Below are 15,994 nucleotides of genomic sequence, written 5' to 3'. Positions count from 1 at the left end.
CAGGTACCAATGTGAATAGCTCAGAGAAGCTCCTGTTTCCCTGCCAGTAGACTACAGTTCTCAATCCACTTCCCAACAGTCCAACAGTGTTCAGCTTTCAGCATCTGGGAAGAGAGACACACTTGTTCTCATGGGGCATCCTGGGAAGTTCCCAGTTTACCTCATTTACCAATTCTGAGAGAAATGGGCTGAGAGGGAACATATTTTATTTCTACAAATTCCCTCTGTCCCAGAAGCTCCTGAAAGAGGCGCAGCACAGAGCCAGGGACAAAATGATTTAAATAAAGTGGAAGAGGAACTGTTGCTAACACCTACCCAAGTTGCAGTGGGGAAAGAAAGGTAATGAAAAACCACAGAGGCCATTTTAAAATCTAGGAACTGCTCACATCTTCCTTTAGTTTATCTTCTTGCTGCAGTACCTCCTTCCAGATGTAGCAAATTTGGGGAAGGTGAGGCTGGGGAAAATGCGAAAGCACTTAGCCAAGTAGCACTTGGAAAAAAAAAAAAGTCCTGAGGCTCATATAGCTACAATTAGCCCATAAACTTCCCACCATCACCAAGGCAAGAAGTATGCTAGGCTTCTTCTTGCTAATCAATATGTGTATTTCTTGGTTGCATTTCTCTGTCCGTTTTTACTCTTAGTGCCATTCATAGTTATTTTAATCTGATTTCCTCTGCAGAAAAACACTGTGTGGGAGTCAGTGTAGAAGGAGCAGGAGGGAAACAGAGTCACAGATTTTGGGTCCTCCCCTCCTTGCAGATGGTCCCTTGCCCTTCCCAGGGAGGCTTCTCAGAGACAACTTAAGCAGTTGCAGAGCTAGGACGTTATGCTGCAGCACAATTCTCTTAGACCACTCTTGGAATCCAGAAACAACCACGGGACGATTACACATACTACAGTCATGTTAAGATATGGCTGGCTCCAGCCCTCCCCTCTATCCCCAACTTTGTGCACAAAAGAGAATGCAGCTCTGCCTTCAACTGATCCAGGAAGCAAGCAGAATGGTGGAGGTGGTAGGAGTGTGTCTGTTTCCAGGCCCAGGAGCAGTTATTATATTCAATCTGTTTGTGTTACTTCATCTCTTTCTTCTGAATGCCAACATTAATTAGACTTCCTGCCAATGCACTGCAACATACTTCCTAGGTTGCCCGTCTCAGGACTGAGGTTCTCTAGTCCAGTGCTTCTCAAGCTTTGCTGCAATAAGAGCTTTAAAAATCTTAATGCCCAAGGCCGGGCACAGTGGCTCATACTTGCAATCACAGCACTTTGGGAGGTTGAGGCAGGTGATTGCTTAAGCCCATGAGTTCAAGACCAGCCTGAAGAACATGGTGAAACCCCATCTCTACAAAAAATACAAAAATTAGCCAGGCATGGTGGTGCATGCCTGCAGTCCCAGCTACTTGGGAGGCTAAGGCAGGAGGATCGCTGAGCCCAGGAGGTCAAGGCTGCAGTGAGCTATGACCATGCCACTGCATTTCAGCTTGGGTTGTCACTTGAGCAGGACCCCGTCTCAAAAAAAAAAAACAACCAAAAAACAAAACAAAACAAAAAACCCCCAAACCTTAATGCCCAGGCCATAACCCAGAACAATTTTAACAGAACTGGGGGAAAGGGGCTGGGCACAGTGGCTCACGCCCTGTAATCCCAGCAGTTTGGGAGACCAAGGCGGGCAGATCACCTGAGGTCAGGAGTTTGAGACCAGCCTAGCCAACATGGTGAAACCCTGTCTCTACTAAAAATACAAAAAAATTAGCCAGGTGTGGCGATGGCCGCCTGTAATCCTGGCTACTTGGGAGACTGAGGCAGGAGAATTGCCTGAACCCGGGAGGCGGAGGTTGCAGTGAGTCCAGACTGCGCCATTGTACTCTAGCCTGGGCAACAAGAACAAAACTCCGTCTCAAAAAAAAAAAAAAAAAAAAAAAGAACTGGGGGAAAGGGGCCCAGGTATCTTTTAAAGACCCTTATGGGATTCCAATGCACAGCAGCCAAGATTGAGAACCACTGCTCTAGTCTGTCCCCTTATGTTTCTCATGGCACTTCGTTTCACTAAATTATGGTTGTTTGTTGGTCTTCCTTCAATAAAATGTAGGCTCCAGGAGTTCTGGAGCACAGACACATCTGCTTATTCACTGCTGTATCCCTAGCAACATCTAGAGCAGTACCTGGCAGATATTAGGCACTCATTAAGTGATCAATTAATATCTGCATTCTTACACAGCCTCTGACTTCAGGATTTGACTCAGGCATCTGAGCCACATTCCTTTTCTTCTTCACTAGATTGATAGCACAATCACAAAACGATGACCCACGAAAATCCATAAACACCTGGTTCCTAGCAAACTGGAGTTTGATCAACAGGAATTTTATTGTTGATTTTTAATCTTCCCTATCAAAAAAGAGTAGGCAGTACTATGCAATGTCCCCGAAAACCCAATAAAAGAAGAAACTCTGTGACAATGTAACAAGAAGGTAGTCGGATTTCATTTGCCTGGCTCCGACTGGTGCAGGGCAAAGTCTGAGGCTCGGCTTAATGTGCACACTAGGGATGGTCATTTGATGATGCTTGTCAAACCCAACCTCCTATCTGTAGAAAACTGGAGCAGAGACAGAGCAATAAGGCAGCCTGAAAACTGTGGGCAGGCTCTCCACAGGACTCCTTAGTTGTTCCTTCTGGGCAGGAGGGGACACTGAACAGGCCCACTGCTAGCAGCACTCACTCTCTTAGCAGGGCACACACCTTGGAGAGAAAAGAATGGTGTGCCGAGAGCCACGGTATCCTGGAAATAACCCTGTCCATCGATGCAACAAGGCCACAAGCAAACATTCCCCAGAACAATGCAAACAAACCGAGCGACTGCCACTAGGTGTTCTGAAGAGCGATGGGTACATTATGTCTCAAAACTCTTTAGTTTGAATACTGTTTACAGTGAAAATACACTAACGACCTGTTCATCTTTTTCCATGATCATGTCGACTCCATCTCCTGGGGGGTCATCAGAGGGGCTCTTGATATCATGGCTTTCCTGCTCCCTAACCTTACCACAACAGTTCATAAAAGTCTCATCTCTAATGGCTCTACTGTCCTCTAAAATCATGACAAGAGGATGACGGGGTGACACTTTGGATTCTTTTAAATTTTTCTATCGAGGTCAAAGCTCCAGAGCAGGGCTTAAAACATTTTGGAGAATCCCCTGGATTCTCTGGAGCTTTGAACACAAAGTGACTCCACCTGAAGACGCCTTTGGCTTCTTTATTTATAATATAGGGGAGAAGACCTTATTTAATGCTAAGCCAGGGTCACCTGACACCCCTAGAGGCAGGACAGTCTGGGTGCAGGGTAGCCAGGACGGGTAGTAGGGCGGATTCAAACGAGCCAGAGGCTTCGGAGTGATCTCCCCGAGCCCAGCAATGGGCTCTTGAAGAATGCGAGCAAAAACCCGTCCCGCCCTCACACTACGGTATCTCCCTTCCGCCCCTCCCTAAGTAGACCGTAAGAGCCCTAGACCAGGAGCCCCTGTTCTGCCACTCACTGGCTACAAGTCCTTGGGCAGGTTGACTTTGGGTCTCCAGGGCTCAAGGGTCTCATCTGTACAACGTGGATCATGATCTCCGTTCCACAGGCAGTTGTGAGGCTCAAAGGGGTAACAGTGCGAACGCGCTTTGTCAGAGGCTGAACCCTGGCCCACCGGCGCGTTAGGACCATGACGAATTACTTCCCCGGTCTCGGCTTCTCCCCTCTGGCCTTCCAGCCGTGGCGGGGTTGGGGGGATCGTGTTGTTCGCCGGTCACCCCAGGGTCAGGGTCCTGGCTGCGTCCCCGCCACCCAGCCCCGGGTCCCCTCACCTCCATCGGTTGATCCCGACTGAGGAGGAGGCCGCGAACCACGGGTCGAGAATGTAAACGCAGCGCACGCAGCGCGCCCCGCGCACGGCCGCCAGCAACGCCGGGTTGTCGTGGAGTCGCAGCCCTTTGCGGAACCAGTGCACTGAAGAGGCGCCGTCCGTGCCGGGCGCTGGCGCCGGGGCCACAGCTGCCGCCGTCGCCACAGTCGCCGCCATGACTGTCCAGACTGCTCCGGCCACCCCCGCTCCGCCCCGGTAGGCGACGTGGACCCCGCCCATAGCCCGCCCAGTGACCTATGACGCCGCAACTCCTCCCTTAGTCCCCGCCCACAGGGCCCCAGAGCCCCTCTGCCATTGGCTGAGTGCCTCCCACCCGGCGATTGGCCCAGAGGCGCCGGAACAGGCCCCGCCCCCTCACGTTCCTACCATGTGTGGGTCCGCCCGGGTGGAGCTGGCATGCGGACAAGTGACGCAGGCTGGGGCTGTCCGCGGAGGGCCGGGAGTAGGCCAAGTCTCGAGGGACAGCGGATCTCTTACCCACGTCCTGTTCAGGGCCTGCTTCTAGAAGAAGCTGCCTTCCTATTATCACCAACATCGTCACCATCACCATCTACATCATTCTACTACAGCTGCCATTTATTAAGTGCACTTTATATGGCAAGAGACATGATCATCTCCTTACGTAGACGGTCTCATTTACTATTCTCAACTCAGCCCAGTTACATTCATTTAGCGAACCCCAGTGAAAAAGCTGCTGTTGTTTTCGTTTCACAGATGAAGAAAACGGAGGGTGCCGCAGGTTGAGTGACTTATTCAATATCATAAAGCTGCTAAGAGGATTTCACCCAGATTATTCTGATTTCGAAATTTCTGCTTTTATCCACGAAGCTATACTTCTCTTTGTGCGAAGATCCTTGGTAATTCCAAGTGGCAGAGTCTAAGGACGGGGAAGGAGTGCCCTAATATGCAGCAGCAGAGGATTTGGGAGTAAGGACTGGGAATGTGGGGGACTTGAATTGAGATCGTAATTATGCCATCAGATGAATTTATTTTCTTTTAGTCTGTTTAGTAGATCCAGTGTGTGCAAAGCACTGTACTGGATTCCGGGTAGGGTTCAGAGATGTGGAGGACACTGTCCCCATTCTTCTGGGACGCCAGGTGGAACCCTCTTGGGCTAAGATGGCTTAGTCAAGCTGCAGCTTTGGGGTTATCAGGTGGAAAACAGTCTGTTTCAACTTGACCCTAGGTTGAGCCCATGCTTGGAACCCTTCCTGGACCTGGGACAGAGTGATGAAAGCATTTAGTAATTTAGTCTGCAATTTAGTGGCATTAATTGGCACCACTCTCTAAACCAGTGTCACTGCAATCCTAGGCATTCTCTATCATTTCCAGGGCTTTTCACGAGCTGTTCCAGCAGTTTAGATCACACTCCCTCTTCTGTCTTTGTTTCTAACTCCAGTTTGCTCTGTATCATTGTTCAGTATAGATGTCACCTTCTTGCTGTCTGATCCCAACCTGAATAGTGCCCCATCTTATTCTGTGCTTCTTTTTGGTCACTTGTCTTGGCACACGATACTGGAATTTCTTGCTTAAAAGTCTTTCTGCCCCATTAGAGTATAAACTCCTGGAGAGCAGGGGCTGTGGCTTATTTACATACGGTTGTATGTCTGAAGTCTAGCTCAGGGCTTGGCACCTAATGCTCAAGGATTATTTGAGTAAAAATTGAACTAGAGTCTCATACTGGCAGGCTCTTAAAGGTTTATCCTAGTCCCCTTACCTGACCCTTTCCTTATTTTTGAATTTCCTTTCCAAATGCTTGCTGAATAAATCGATGCAATCTTTCATTACTTTTATTTTAAGGTTTTGTGTTCCCCCTCTCCTATCCCCTCTTCTCTCCACAAGGTTGGTGCTTTGCTAGGAATGAAACAGAGTGTAAGGAGGTGGTTCTCCCTTAACCTCAGAGATGGGTCCTCTTCCCTTTTTCTCCTCTAAATTCCCATAATGCTATATCTGTATTCTGTGAGCCCTGTGAGGCAGGGACTGTGCTTGTCTTACTTTTCAGTGTCTTCTCAGCTGGTACTCTGGTACCTAACATATAGTAGGTGCTCAAAAAACATTTATTGAATGATCAAAAGTCACTTCCCTCCCCTCCCCTCGCTCTCTTATTAAGCTATCATGAGAGGCAGTGTGGTGTAATGGTTAAACGTGAGGCTTTGCACATTGGAGTTGCTGAGTTCAAATTCTAGTTCTGCTTTTATTCTCTGTGACCTTGGATAAGCTAGTTAACCTCTCTGTTCCTCACTTTCTTAATCTTTGCAATAGGGTGATAATAGCACTTAGGATATAGTAAGCATTTGTACTGTGTCAGCTACTGTTATTCTGAACAGCAGGACCTGTGTCTGGTTTTGTCTTCCTTGTAATGCTCAGCCCTGGGTCTTACATGTAATGTGGGCTCCATAAGTTGCTGACTACATAAAATATTTTACTCATTTTTTAAAGTCCTTGAAATTCTGCCAATAATGAAAAAACAAGTAATCAACCTCAGTTCCCAAAACCTAACAAATCAATTATTTCTTATCTTCATGTTGCCTTCTAGACTTTGTCCACAAACATCTAAGTTTTAAAACTTTAATCAAAGCAGAGGTTCAGTGCTCCCTGGGTTGTGGGTTTTTTTTTTTTTTTTAATTTGAGATGGAGTCTTGCTCTGTCACCCAGGCTGGAGTGCAGTGGCATGATCTGAGCTCACTGCAACCTCTGCCTCCTGGGCTCAAGCAATTCTCGTGCGTCAGCCTCCCAAGTAGCTGGGAGTATAGGTGGGAGCCACCACGCTGGGCTAATTTTTGTATTTTTAGTAGAGTCAGGGTTTCACCATATTGATCAGGCTGGTCTTGAACTCCTGACCTCAGGCAATCCACCTGCCTTGGCCTCTCAAAGTGCTGGGATTACAGGTGTGAGCCACCGACCGTGTCCAGCCTGTTCTTTTTTTTTTTTTTTTTTTGAGACAGGGTCTTGTTCTGTCACCCAAGCTGGAGTGCAGTGCTGTGACCCTAGTTCAATACATTTTCAAACTCCTGGGCTCAAGGGATCCTCCTGCCTCAGCCTCCTGAGTAGCTAGGACTACAGGCACACACTACCATGCCCAGCTAATTTAAAAAACATTTTTTTCTTGGTAAAAACAGGGGTCTTGCTATGTTGCCCAGGCTGGTCTTGAAGTAATCAACTCCTAGCCTCAATCGATCCTCCCTCTTTGGGCTCCCAAAGTGCTGGGATTATAGGCATGAGCCATTGCACCCGGCCCAGCTTTTTTAAAACTTAAAATATTAAGCATGTTGTATATTGCTGCATCATTACTTTTGTGTTTTTTTGTGGTTTGTGTTGTCAAGTTGATAAAGATGAACTATTAATACTTCACTGAATAATTGCATATTGCTTCAGTATATTAACAGTGTAACATTCAAGAATCGGGAAGTAGGCTGGGTGCAGTGGCTCACGCCTGTAATCCCAGCACTTTGGGAGGCCGAGGCAGGAGGATCATTTGAGGTCAGGAGTTGATTGGCCAACATGGTGAAGCCCCGTCTCTACTAAAAATACAAAAAGTAGCCAGGTGTGGTGGCGCGTGCCTGTAATCCCAGCTACTCAGGAGGCTGAGGCAGCAGAATTACTTGAACCCGGGAGGTGGAGATTACAGTGAACCAAGATCACGCCACCACACTTCAGTCTGAGTGGCGAAGTGAGACTTCGGAAAAAAAAAAAAAAAAGAATCGGGAAATAAATCTGACACTAGATAGAATACTAGAGTGCAAAGTCCACTTTGGGTTTTTACACTTTAAAAGGGACACAGAGAAATTGGACAGAGACCAAAGAAACCTGTACATTGCTAAGGAAGTGAAATGTAATGGGGTACTACTGTCTCTTCGAGAGAAATAAAAGCTAATTTTTGATCTCATAATAATGCACTCTAGTGTACACCTTGTAAAAAGTACCTCCAAAGAGTGGTTATCATGAGGATGCCGAACAACCTAGTTTACACTAGGAAGAGTGAAAGATTGGAGAGACTTCTTAGGATAAGGTGCTTTAAGGATGAGATGAATTAGCCAGGAACTGAGTGGCGTCTTTCTCCCCCGAAGATACTTACGCAGATAGATCAGTCCTGTTTTGTCTCTTTTTGTTAATGTCCTGCATGGAGACTGTATTAGACAACTTTCTACTTTGGCTTTGAACTGCGCTTTGGGTAAATATTTGATGATTGGCTGAAGGTAACCAGGCGCGGCGGGAGGGAAGTCCCCGGCCAGTTTAAGTTACCCGCGCCCTCTAGTGGTAGGACTGGGACAGCGGCGGTTCGGTTTGCGGCTGGGCGGGGAACACCAGGACCAATCCCTGTTCCCAAGGCTTCATGCAAAGCCTATTTTGATGTAGTGACGTAAAATGTTTGTTCTTGGAACTGTTGAGCTTGAGAAGCAGTAAAGCTTATCGAGAGCACAGACCGTAAAACTAAACTCCCTGGGTTCCATTTCCAGATCTGACATTAACCAGCAAATTACTTAATTGGGCGAGCTACTTAACCTCTCTGTGCCTTAGTTTCCTCATTTGTAAAATGGGGATGATGATACTTATAATAAAAGTACAGTATGAAATTAGGGAAAGGTGAATAGACTAATGAGTCAGAATTGAGAATCCAGAAACAGGTCCCATGAATCTGGACATTTTATTCACGACAAAGATGTCTCCGTAAAGAAGTGGGGAAAGTAATGGGTCAATCAGATATTCCATTGTAAAAAAGTGAAACTTGACTCCATCTCACAACATACAAATCAATTCCAGGTAGATTATATGCTTAATGTGAGGGGTAAAACAATAAAGATTTAAGAAGATTGTGCTCTCCCTCTCCCCTCTCCCCTCTCCCCTCTCCCCTCTCCCCTCTCCCCTCTCCCCTCTTTCCACGGTCTCCCTCTGATGCCGAGCCGAAGCTGGACGGTACTGCTGCCATCTCAGCTCACTGCAACCTCCCTGCCTGATTCTCCTGCCTCTGCCTGCCGAGTGCCTGCGATTGCAGGTGCGCACCGCCCCGCCTGACTGGTTTTCGTATTTTTTTGGTGGAGACGCGGTTTCGCTGTGTTGGCTGGGCTGGTCTCCAGCTCCTAACCGCGAGTGATCAGCCAGCCTCGGCCTCCCGAGGTGCCGGGATTGCAGACAGAGTCTGGTTAACTCAGTGCTCAATGGTGCCCAGGCTGGAGTGCAGTGGCGTGATCTTGGCCCACTACAACCACCTCCCAGCCGCCTGCCTTGGCCTCCCAAAGTGCCGAGATTGCAGCCTCTGCCCGGCTGCCGCCCCGTCTGGGAAGTGAGGAGCGTCTCCGCCTGGCCGCCCATCGTCCGGGATGTGAGGAGCCCCTCTGCCTGGCTGCCCAGTCTGGAAAGTGAGGAGCTTCTCTGCCCGGCCGCCATCCCATCTAGGAAACAAGGAGCGCCTCTTCCCAGCCGCCATCACATCTGGGAAGTGAGGAGCCTCTCTGCCCGGCCGCCCATCCTCTGAGATGTGGGGAGCACCTCTGCCCTGCCGCCCAGTCCGGGATGTGAGGAACGTCTCTGCCCGGCCGCCCCGTCTGAGAAGTGAGGAGACCCGCTGCCTGGCAACCGCCCCGTCTGAGAAGTGAGGAGCCCCTCCGCCCGGCAGCCACCCCGCCCGAGAAGTGAGGAGCCCCTCCGCCCAGCAGCCACCCCGTCTGGGAAGTGAGGAGTGTCTCCGCCCGGCAGCCACCTCGTCCGGGAGGGAGGTGGAGGGATCAGCCCCCCGCCCGGCCAGCCACCCTGTCCGGGAGGTGAGGGGCGCCTCTGCCCGGCCACCCCTACTGGGAAGTGAGGAGCCCCTCTGCCCGGCCAGCCGCTCCGTCCGGGAGGGAGGTGGGGGGGTCAGCCCCCCGCCCGGCCAGCCAACCCGTCCAGGAGGGAGGTGGGGGGGGGGTCAGTCCCCCGCCCGGCCAGCCGCCCCGTCCGGGAGGGAGGTGGGGGGGCCAGCCCCCCGCCCGGCGAGCCGCCCCGTCCGGAAGGGAGGTGGGGGGGTTAGCCCACCGCCCAGCCTGCCGCCCTGTCCAGGAGGGAGGTGGGGGTTCGGCCCCCCGCCTGGCCGGCCATCCGGTCCGAGAGGTGAGGGGCGCCTCTGCCCGTCCGCCCCTACTGGGAAGTGAGGAGCCCCTCTGCCCGGCCAGCCACCCCGTCCGGAAGGGAGGTGGGGGGGTCAGCCCCCCGCCCGGCCAGCCACCCCGTCCGGAAGGGAGGTGGGGGGGTCAACCCCCCGCCTGGCCAGCCGCCCCGTCCGGGAGGTGAGGGGCACCTCTGCCCGGCCGCCCCTACTGGGAAGTGAGGAGCCCCCCCCGCCCGGCCAGCCGCCCCGTCCGGGAGGGAGGTGGGGGGGTCAGCCCCCCGCCAAGCAAGCCGCCCCCTCCGGGAGGTGAGGGGCGCCTCTGCCCGGCCGCCCCTACTGGGAAGTGAGGAGCCCCTCAGCCCGGCCAGCCGCCCCGTCCGGGAGGGAGGTGGGGGGGTCAGCCCACCGCCCAGCCTGCCACCCTGTCCGGGAGGGAGGTGGGGGGGTCAGCCCCCCGCCGGGCCAGCCAACCCGTCCAGGAGGGAGGTGGGGGGGGGGGTCAGTCCCCCGCCCGGCCAGCCGCCCGGTCCGGGAGGGAGGTGGGGGGGTTAGCCCACCGCCCAGCCTGCCGCCCTGTCCAGGAGGGAGGTGGGGGTTCGGCCCCCCGCCTGGCTGGCCACCCGGTCCGAGAGGTGAGGGGCGCCTCTGCCCGGCCGCCCCTACTGGGAAGTGAGGAGCCCCTCTGCCCGGCCAGCCGCTCTGTCCGGGAGGGAGGTGGGGGGGTCAGCCCCCCGCCCGGCCAGCCGCCCTGTCCGGGAGGGAGGTGGGGGGGTCAGCCCCCCGCCAAGCAAGCCGCCCCGTCCGGGAGGTGAGGGGCGCCTCTGCCCGGCCGCCCCTACTGGGAAGTGAGGAGCCCCTCAGCCCGGCCAGCCGCCCCGTCCGGGAGGGAGGTGGGGGGGTCAGCCCACCGCCCAGCCTGCCACCCTGTCCGGGAGGGAGGTGGGGGGTCAGCCCCCCGCCTGGCCAGCCGCCCCGTCCGGGAGGGAGGTGGGGGGGTCAGCCCACTGCCCAGCCTGCCGCCCTGTCCGGGAGGGAGGTGGGGGTTCAGCCCCCCGCCTGGCCAGCCGCCCCGTCCGGGAGGTGAGGGGCGCCTCTGCCCGGCCGCCCCTACTGGGAAGTGAGGAGCCCCTCTGCCCGGCCAGCCGCCCCGACCAGGAGGGAGGTGGGGGGGGTCAGCCCCCTGCCCGGCCAGCCACCCCGTCCGGGAGGTGAGGGGCACCTCTGCCCGGCCGCCCCTACTGGGAGGTGGGGAGCCCCTCTGCCCGGCCACCACCCCGGCTTGGGGGTGTACCCAACAGCTCATTGAGGACGGGTCATGATGACAATGGCGGTTTTGTGGAATGGAAAGGGGGGAAAGGTGGGGAAAAGATTGAGAAATCGGATGGTTGCCGTGTCTGTGTAGAAAGAGGTAGACATGGGAGACTTTTCATTTTGTTCTGTACTAAGAAAAAATTCTTCTGCCTTGGGATCCTGTTGATCTGTGACCCTACCCCCAACCCTGTGCTCTCTGAAACATGTGCTGTATCCACTCAGGGTTGAATGGATTAAGGGCGGTGCAAGATGTGCTTTGTTAAACAGTTGCTTGAAGGCAGCATGCTCGTTAAGAGCCATCACCACTCCCTAATCTCAAGTACCCAGGGACACAAACACTGCGGAAGGCCGCAGTGTCCTCTGCCTAGGGAAACCAGAGAACTTTGTTCACTTGCTTATCTGCTGACCTTCCCTCCACTATTGTCCTGTAACCCTACCAAATCCCCCTCTGCGAGAAACACCCAAGAATGATCAATAAAAAAAAAAAAATAAAAAAAAAAAATAAATAAATAAATAAATAAAAATGGAAAAAAAAAAAAAAAAGAAGATTGTATTGGAGAATATCTTCGCAACCTTGGGGGAAGACAAACATTTCTTGAAAAAGACATGAAAAGCACTAACCATTAAAGAAAATGTTGATGAGTTGGACTGTGTTAAAATTAGGAACTGTTAATCAAAAAACATTATTCGGAGAGTGAAAAGGCAAACCATAGAATGAGAAAAGATACTTACATAATATTTATAATTCTTAAAGAGCTCAAATCCAGAATATGTCAACAGCCCTTAGAAATCATAATAATAAAAAAAGATAGGCAATCCAATTTGAAACTAGGCCAGAGACTTGAATAGGCACTTTCTATAGAGTCCTAATTAGGCAAAAGGAGTCAGACTGGTGGGATTGAAGGAAAGCAAAAGAAAAAGCAGATAAACTGTAAGTCTGCCTTTCTTTGTGGTCCAGGACACATAGCCCTCCTGTGCAAATAACTCACAATCTTCCTGTGCCCAGCTATCACCAGTCCCTTGGCTGATAGCTCACTGCAACCTTGGCGTTATCAGCACTGCACAAAGCCCTCTTCAGTACACAGCACAAGCACCATCCTATAAAATCCCCAGCAAGCCTTTGTCTCTTTGTAGTCAGCTCCTCTCTTGCTGACCTGCCCATTGCACCCTTACAATGTCTTTTCATACTTTCTCTAATAAATCTGCCTTTCTTTACCTACAACTGTCCTCGTAAATTCTTTTTACTGCCTGCACAACACTGGCCCCAGATAGTGGCTACCTGCGACATTTTCCACACACCCCCGCCCCAAAGGATAGATATTTAAGTGGGCAATGAACACATGAAAAGGTACTCACCTTCATTAGCTCATTAGGGAGCTACAAATTAAAACCACAATGAGGTACCACTATAGGCCCGCAAGAATGAATGAAGTTAAAAGGATTGATAAAACCAAGTGTTTGGGAGGATGTGAGCAATTAAAATACACTGCTGTTGGGAGTGTAAATTGATACAACCACTTTAAAAAATTGTCTGTTATATATTAAATTCGAAAAGCCAAATACCTTACAAATCATGAACGATATATTCTATGACCCAGCAGTTTCACTCCTAGCATATACTTAACAGAAATCCGTGCACATGTGCACCAAAAGACATGTGCAAGAATGTTCATAGCAGTATTATTAGTAATAATAATAAATCAGGGATAACTCAAATGTCCATTAGACAAAGAATAGCTAAAAAATTGTGCTGTATTCAAACTTAGGAATTCCATACAAGAAACCTACAGTTACAGGCAGCAGTAACATGGGTGATTCTCACAAACTTAATATCAAGTGAAAGAAGTCAGAAACCAAAGAAAATATTTATATAAGTGATATGTTTGGCTCTGTGTCCCCACTCAAATCTCATGCTGAATTATTATCTTCAGTATTGGAGGGACCTGATGGGAGGTGATTGGATCATTGGATCATGGGGGCGGATTTCCCCCTTGGGGTTCTCGTGATAGTGAGTTCTCACAAGATCTGGGTTTGTTGTTTTTTTTTTAATTTTTACGGAGACGGAGTCTCGCTTTGCTGCCCAGGCTGGAGTGCATTGGTGCGATCTCGGCTCACTGCAAGCTCCGCCTCCCGGGTTCACTCACGCCATCCTCCTGCCTCGGGACTACAGGTGTCCACCACCACGCCCGGCTAATTTTTTGTATTTTTAGTAGAAACGGGGTTTCACCGTGTTAACCAGGATGGTCTCGATCTTCTGACCTCGTGATCCACCCGCTTCAGCCTCCCAAAGTGCTGGGATTACAGGCGTGAGCCGCCGCGCCCGGCCCAAGATCTGGTTGTTTAAAAGTGTGTAGCACTTCCTCCTTCGTTCTCTCTCTCTCCTGCACCCATGTGAAAATGTACTTGCTTCCCATTCGCCTTTCCGCCATGACTATAAGTCTCCTGAGGCTTCCCCAGCCCTGCCTCCTGCACAGCATGTGGAACTGTGAGTCAATTAAACCTCTTTTCTTTATAAATTACCTACTCCCAGGCAGTTCTTTATAGTGGTGTGAGGACAGAAAAACACAATATGTATATATCCACTACATAAAGTTCACAATCCCACAAAACTAATGTGTGAATAGCCAAAGAAGTAGAAACAACCCAAATGACTATCTTCTGATGAATGAGTAAATAAAATGTCTCTGTATGCAATGGAATATCATTTGGCAATAAAAAGGGAGTGTTGGCCGATCGCAGTGGCTCACGCCTGTAATCCCAGCACTTTGGGAGGCCGAGGTGGGCAGATCGCCAGGTCAGAATTTCGAGACCAGCCTGGCCAACATGGCGAAACCCCATCTCTACTAAAAATACAAAACTTAGCCGGGCATGGTGGCGGGCGCCTGTAATCCCAGCTATTCGGGAGGCTGAGTCAGGAGAATCGCTTGAACCCAGGAGGTGGAGGTTGCAGTGAGCTGAGATTGTGCCATTGTACTCCAGCCTGGGCGACAAAAGCAAGACCCTATCTTAAAAAAAAAAAAAAAAAAAAGGGGGTGTTGTGTTGATACACATACCAACATTGATGAACCTTGAAAACATTATGTTAAGTGATAGAAGCCAGTTACAAAATACCACATATTGTATTACAGAATTCCATTTATATGAAATGTCCAGAATAGGCAAATCCATAGAGACAGAAATTGGTTTTCTAGGGCTAGGAGGGTTGGGGGTGAGGAAAATGAGGAGTAAACACTAATGGGATGATGAAAATGTTCTAAAATTGATTGTGATGATGGTTGTACAACTCTGTGAATATACTAAAAACCATTGAAGTGTGCTTACTTTTAACAGGTGAATTGTATGTTATGTGAATTATTTTAACAAAGATATTATTAAAAAACTTATAGACTGTTATTAATATAAATAAAAATAAAATAAGCCTCAGAACCAGAACAGTACTTTTATTATTATTTTTTTAAGACAAGGTCTCAGGCCAGGCGCAGTGGCTCATGCCTGTAATCCCAGCACTTTGGGAGGCTGAGGCGGGTGGATCACCTGAGGTCAGGAGTTCGAGACCAGCCTGGCCAAAATGGTGAAACCCTGTCTCTACAAAAAAACAAAAATTAGCCAGGCATGATGGCTCATGCCTGTAGTCCTAGCTACTCAGGAGGCTGAGGCATGAGAATCACTTGCACCCAAGAGGCAGAGGTCGCAGTAAGCCAAGATCACACCACTGCACTCCAGCCTGGGCAACAAAGTGAGACTTGGTCTCAAAAACAAACAAATAAACAAAAAAAGGCAAGGTCTTGCTCTGTTGCCCAGGCTGGAGTATACATGTCATGGCTCACCACAGCCTCAACCTCCCACGCTCAAGCCATCCACCCACCTCAGCCTCGCAAGTAGCTAGGCATGCAGGCACGTGCCACCACACCCTGCTAGTGTTTGTATTTTTTCATAGAGATGGGGTTTCTCCATATTGTCCAGGCTGTTCTCAAACTTCAGAGCTCAAGTGAAACAACCACTTCGGCCTCCCAATGTGCTAGGATTACAGGCATGAGCCACCATGCTCAGCCAGGACTTTTAAAAGACAAGTATTCCACTCAGAAATTCTATTTTTTTTTATTATACTTAAAGTTCTGGGGTACATGTGCAGAACGTGCAGGTTTGTTACATAGGTATACACGTGCCATGGTGGTTTGCCGCACCCATCAACTTGTCATCTACATTAGGTATTTCTCCTAATGGTACCCCTCCCCTAGCCCCCACCCCCTGACAGGCCCCGGTTGTGATGTTCCCCTCCCCGTGTCCACTTGTTCTCATTGTTCAACTCCCACTTATGAGTGAGAACATGTGGTGTTTGGTTTTCTGTTCTTGTGTTAGTTTGCTGAGAATGATGGTTTCCAGCTTCATCCATGTCCCTGCAAAGGACATGAACTCATCCTTTTTTATGGCTGCATTGTATTCCTGGTGTATATGTGCCACATTTTCTTTTTATTTTATTTTATTTTTATTGATCATTCTTGGGTATTTCTCGCAGAGGGGGATTTGGCAGGGTCATAGGACAGTAGTGGAGGGAAGGTCAGCAGACAAATAAGTGAACAAAGGTCTCTGGTTTTCCTAGGCAGAGTGTTTGTGTCCCTGGGTACTTGAGATTAGGGAGTGGTGATGACTCTTAACGAGCATGCTGCCTTCAAGCATCTGTTTAACAAAGCACATCTT

The 15,994-nt window shown here is 50.1% G+C and overlaps 1 protein-coding gene across 2 annotated transcripts in view; it reads right to left on the bottom strand.

Annotated features, from left to right (window-relative positions):
• Positions 1-4,171, bottom strand: part of CRY2 (cryptochrome circadian regulator 2) — a 36,901-nt gene extending 32,730 nt beyond the window's left edge. Inside the window, exon 1 of one of the 2 annotated variants that reach the window (XM_004050996.5) lies at positions 3,845-4,171. In XM_004050996.5, the coding sequence (XP_004051044.1) occupies positions 3,845-4,122 (278 nt within the window). In that variant the 5' untranslated portion in view covers positions 4,123-4,171. The remainder of the gene's footprint in view (positions 1-3,844) is intronic. The other variant, XM_055354743.2, reaches the window with a different exon arrangement.
• Positions 4,172-15,994: the final 11,823 nt, after the last annotated feature.

The sequence above is a fragment of the Gorilla gorilla genome, chromosome 9 (genome assembly GCF_029281585.2).
Source record: "Gorilla gorilla gorilla isolate KB3781 chromosome 9, NHGRI_mGorGor1-v2.1_pri, whole genome shotgun sequence".
Taxonomy (NCBI): Eukaryota; Metazoa; Chordata; class Mammalia; order Primates; family Hominidae; genus Gorilla; species Gorilla gorilla.
The sequence above is the reverse complement of the archived record's forward strand: the minus strand, read 5'-3'. Positions and strand labels throughout refer to the sequence as shown.